At 33.6% G+C, this 5,518-nt stretch overlaps 2 protein-coding genes across 2 annotated transcripts; one reads left to right on the forward strand and one right to left on the reverse strand.

Moving 5' to 3' along the window:
- Positions 1-719: 719 nt before the first annotated feature.
- On the reverse strand, positions 720-3,086 carry HELRODRAFT_183469 (hypothetical protein; the record flags this gene model as incomplete). Its single annotated transcript, XM_009012501.1, has 6 exons — positions 720-798; positions 1,088-1,629; positions 1,918-2,073; positions 2,328-2,420; positions 2,620-2,834; positions 2,972-3,086. 6 exons carry the CDS (start codon positions 3,084-3,086, stop codon positions 720-722), a joined length of 1,200 nt encoding a protein of 399 aa, XP_009010749.1.
- A 1,198-nt stretch (positions 3,087-4,284) lies between these two features.
- On the forward strand, positions 4,285-5,518 carry HELRODRAFT_183470 (hypothetical protein; the record flags this gene model as incomplete). Its single annotated transcript, XM_009012502.1, has 2 exons — positions 4,285-4,539; positions 5,366-5,518. 2 exons carry the CDS (start codon positions 4,285-4,287, stop codon positions 5,516-5,518), a joined length of 408 nt encoding a protein of 135 aa, XP_009010750.1.

Genomic DNA, 5,518 nt, shown 5'->3' on the forward strand with positions numbered 1-5,518 from the left:
TTAGCAGCAGTAGCAATAGTAGAAAAATTGTCGTCATTATCATAAACGTTATAATGCGCAATGCAGTTCAAATCCTCAATAATCATATCAAATAGGCGTTTGTCATAATTATAAGTGTTATTATTATTATCACTACTACTACTATTACTGTTGCTATTGTTAGGAGAGTTATTACATCTATTATTAATAATATTATTGTTAGCGTTACTACTACTACTACCATTATTATTATTATTCCTGACATTATTATTATTATGATTATTATTATTGTTGTTGTTATCATTTAAAAGTCTCAAAGACGATAATAGCGACGACGATGATGGTAGTGTTGATGATGATGGTGGCAGTATTGATGATGATGACAAGCCCAGAGATGACGACGATAAACTTTTGCCTAACTTGCTGTGGAAAAAGTGATAATGATGATGATGGAGATGATGATAGTGATGATGATGGCTATGATGAGGTTGTTTATGATGATGACGATGAAGAAGTTAGATGGGAATCGAACCGAAATCGAACCGAACTCGAACACTACCGATATTTTTGCAATGCAAGTTTTGTTATTTTCGCATTTTTTTATTATTTTTTATACTTTATTTTATATTTTATTTTTTTATATTTTTATAAATTTTTTATTTTTATATTTTTTTTTTCATTGTTTTTTTTTTCTATAACGAATTGTGCACCTTGCATAAGACGGCCATGCTCTATATCATTTAGTTTTTTGATGCGGCTGTATAAGTCAATCGAGCCAAATCGAACACGAACTTCAAGGCGAGGGTTCGATTCCCATCTCTAGAAGAAGTGAGTTATGTCATTGTTGCAGGGTATTATTTTGTCAGTAGAGAGGATGCTAATTTGACAACAACATCAACATCTCAACAACAACAGCACCACCACAACAACAACAGCATCACCACAACAACAGAAAACCCATCGAAAAAAAAAACCACTAGTAGGAAGAGGAACGCTACTAACTACCACCATCACAGCAAAAACAGCCACAAATTCTACCACCTTATTGCCACGACAACCACAACATCGTCGCAACAACATCAACAACCTCACCGACATCAACAAAAACCTGTTAAGGAAATCAGGAGGAAAAAGAACACTACCACAACCAAAACCATAAATTTTAACGCCACTACAATCACTACCGCCACAGCCACACCTAACGCTGCCACCACGGCCACTACTGACGTTAGCGACGTTGTATTTTTCTTCTTGCATGAATTTATACAGGCCAAGAAGAAAAATAACAACATCATCTGGGAGTACAGTTTTTGCTGATGTAGCCGATGAGACTACTGATGATGTTGTTGATGTGTTTTTATTTGATTTCTTTGATGTGGTTGCAGCAGCTGTCGCTGTGATTTCAGCAGCAGCTGCTGTGGTTGCTGCTGCTGCTGTTTTTGTATGGTAATATTTGATGTTGTATACAAAACTTTTAAATATGTGAGATTTGAATGATAGGATGCATGAAACAATGTTGTTGTTGTTGCTGTTGATGTGATTGTTGTTGTTGTCGTCGTTGACATCATTGTTGTTGTTGATGTCATTGTTGTTGTTGTTGTCGATGATGACGTCACCATCGCCGTCGTTGCCATCCAAATACTTCATCATCTTTTGGGGAATTAAATTTTTATTGAATGATTCAAGCAAATGAACAAATCATCAGATAGCCAATCAATCCGATCCAATCAAACCAACCAATCAAATCAACCAAAAACCATACCAATCAAATCAAATCAAATCAACCAGCAAATCAAAATTCAAACCAGTGGGCCAACCAACCAACCAACCAACCAACCAACCAGCTAGCCAACTAACCAATCAACAAAATTAAAAAGAACTCACAGCATCAATCACACAACCGGACAGTTGATTGACAGATGAACAAAACTCATCCACTTGTCTTTTCAGTCTATCCACAAACTGGCCCCCATAATCGATTTCATATCTTTCTCTAAAATAATCTTCCCTAAATGACGGCTGAGCAGATATAGAAAAAAAAAATTTTCTGAATTGTCTATGGCCTTCAGTCAAACGCCGTTTTGTCTCGAGATCCTGTTTTTTAATGTTTTTATTTTGTAAATATCATGAGAGGAAGAGAGATATATATACAAATATATATAGAGAGAGAGAGAGAAAGAAACACAAACAGAAAGACAGTCAGAGAATGAGAAATGAATATGAATAACAATGTAAGAAAGAAAATTTAATTTAGAGAGGGAGAGAGAGAGAGAAAAAAAATAAAGTAAATAAATAAATGAGTTAAATGAGTTAAATGAATAAATGAATGAATAAATCACAAAACTGACTGCTTTCGGGTGATCATAGCCTGTTGCTTTGAAATAATTTCGAAAAAATTCAAATACATTAGCATCATCTGTTCTCAACAACTCCAGCAAAGCCTAAATAATTATAATAAAAATATAACTATTAATAAATGATATGAATAATTAATAATAATGATAATGAATAATATTAATATCAAAAGAAATGCAAACAAACAAACAAGAAAGCAAATAACTTATAAAATGTACAGAATAATACATCTTCGTAGCATCAACAAAAACAACATCCAAAACAACAACATGAACAACAACACACCAATAGTTTCATTGACTCAATCAACTTTGAATAAACTCTAAATGACAGAACGTCCTGACACTGCTCATAAATACTCTCAACTGCTTCTATCATTTTAGGAAATTGGGAATACTTTTGCTGTGTTACAATATCCCGGAGGATACAAAGAGTGGGTCGTACAATGGGAATGGTACATCCCTGCTCTGACCAGAGATCTCTGTGATTGGCTGCTATGTCTGGCACAAAAAAAGAATTGAGTTTTAGGGATAGAGAATTTTACAGCTATTTTAAATGTTAAATTGAATTAAATTCGTGGCTAAATTTGACAAATAAAGAGTTAAACTTTTGCAAAAAATTGTTCAACTTAACTTACTATTCAAAACATTGAGCATGTCATGCCTGCAAGCATAATCAAAGAGCCAATTTTTCACAATTTTGGCCGCAGATTCGCTCTTTATTATGGAATTACCGACAGATGATCGATTCATATTTTAGTTTTAAATATTTAAATAAATAAAAAAAAATTTATATAAGATATAAAATAATATATAACTAACGAAATACGGGTTTCACAAAACACAAACAAATTCACAGTTTTGGCGGACATTTTGGATAAAAGCAAACTACGATGATAAAATGTAGAAGGGGAATGAGGTATTATTATTTTAACATTTGTATATGCGTTATATTGATTATGATTGATTATGATTGATTACTCAAATCTGATGGCTTATTAAAAAAAATTAAAATTGTTATGTGCAAATAAATTCTTAAAAACTCGATGAAATCATCGACTTTGCAAAAAACATTAAAATAAATTGATTAAGGTATTTTAATAAAATAAACGCATTCTTATGGGTGGTTCTGTGGTGTAGTGGTTATCACGTCTGCTTTACACGCAGAAGGTCGCGAGTTCGAACCTCGCCAGAACCTCGAATTTTTTATTTTTTTTAATCAATTAGTAAATTAATTAGTTAATCAATTAGTTAACCTCGCCAAAACCTCGAATTTTTTAATTTTTTTAAATCAATTAGTAAATTGGGTAATTAGTTAATTAATTAGTTAAATTAAAAATATTATAAATAAAAATGAAAAACATTAGTACAACTACAGCCAATAACAGTAACAATTTAATAGTAATAATAGTAATAGTAATAATAGTGATAATAATAATAATAAAACCAATAATAATAAAATCAACTTTCAATAAGATTAGATGAAACGTTTATTATAGATTCGCGATCAAATGAAAAAACATTCTCTCTCTCTCTCTCTCTCTCTCTCTCTCTCTCTCTCTCTTTTTCTCTTTACTGCTACTACTATTTGTAGGCTAGACCGGTTTAATACGAGGTATCTGCTGCGTATGATTGTAGATGATGGTGGTGGTGATGATGGTGGTTATGTAGATGATGGTAGTGGCGATGATGAAGGTGGTTATGCAGATGATGATGGTGGTGATCAAGGTGGTTATGCAGATGATGATGGTGGTGACGAAGGTGGTATTGTTCGGTTCATTCTGATTGATGACGGGGTTTTTTGGTTGTTTTGGGCTGCATTCCAATAAACTCCCGTTTCGGCATGAAGACTTTTCTGTGCATCAAAAATAAACTGCGTAAATTATAGTTATAAAAAATCATGTATTTAAACTTAAATTTTATAAAATTTGTAATTTTATTAGCATGTCCGATGTGGGCAAATAGAACAGGAGACTTTAATGTTTATATTGGATCAAACTCGGTTGCAACATCTCAATCCTCATCTTACGTCATCAGCCTGGAGCAAGAACTAGCCATTAGTTTCTATCAAACCAACTATTTGTTTGATCTGATTCAATTAAACTTCTCAGTGGCGAACTTATACAACATGACGATAGCTCTCGATTCGCCTACTAGCAGTATTCCAGAATTAGAAATATCTGTCTCAGCCAAATCCAATAACATTGTTGGTATATGCTGTCTTGCTGTTGTTTCTGTTGTGTTTGTTGTGTGCTTCTTAAAGTTACCTACACCGGATTCAAATTCATAGAGGGTTTATTGATGGTAACCTTGAATGAAGCACATGGAAGAATAAGTTATTACTTATATTTATTGATTAATAAGTGGAGGCTGAGAAAACAACAGGGTTGCTAACAACGAAAAATCGCTATCGCCGATATTGTACTTCGGGTACTTTTTCAGAATGGGCTTTGTTATCGCCGATACATTTTAGACAGAAAAAATCGATACCGATATTTTTGAGCGTCAAGTCGGTATATTTATAGTAAGTATCAAAATAAAAATATTTGCACTCTCAGTTTTGCTAAAATAACTTTCTTTGTATGTTACGAATTTATGAAAAACGTTACCAAAATTGCCCTTTTTAAGCTGATGAAAAATAGTAACCTTCGTTTTATTGTTTCCTCAGGGCCTGTCTCAGTCCTGTTGCCTCAGTTCGGACCTCAAAATTCGTCCTTGGACATATGAAAATTCATCTTAACTCTTTTAAATTTAATGATTTAAACAATTAATCGTTACGCGAACATTTTTATGTGATGTTTCAACTGCCGAATGCGTTGTTATGTAGGAAGTAAAAGTTCTGTCTTTACGTAACACGGTCGAGGAGTCCAAAAGTTTCGGTATTACCGGCAATACTCCCAAAAATGAGTATCGGTATCGGTATCGGCATCGGCAACACACTTTAAAGCCGTTATCAATTTCGGCATTGGCGATACGATACAACTTTTGAGAATTTTAAACAACCCTGGAAAACAACATACACCATTAACCAGGCAGTAGCGGAAAATTACGTGACTAGTGGAGTGACTGCCATACAATTTCAAGCGGTAACGATCACGTTCGGTCCGATCAACCCAGCCACGGAGATATCAATAGGATTGGTGGACATTGAAGTTTGCGCAAAAACTATTTCTAATTATAGCTGA

This window comes from Helobdella robusta, assembly GCF_000326865.2.
Source record: "Helobdella robusta unplaced genomic scaffold HELROscaffold_108, whole genome shotgun sequence".
Taxonomy (NCBI): domain Eukaryota; kingdom Metazoa; phylum Annelida; class Clitellata; order Rhynchobdellida; family Glossiphoniidae; genus Helobdella; species Helobdella robusta.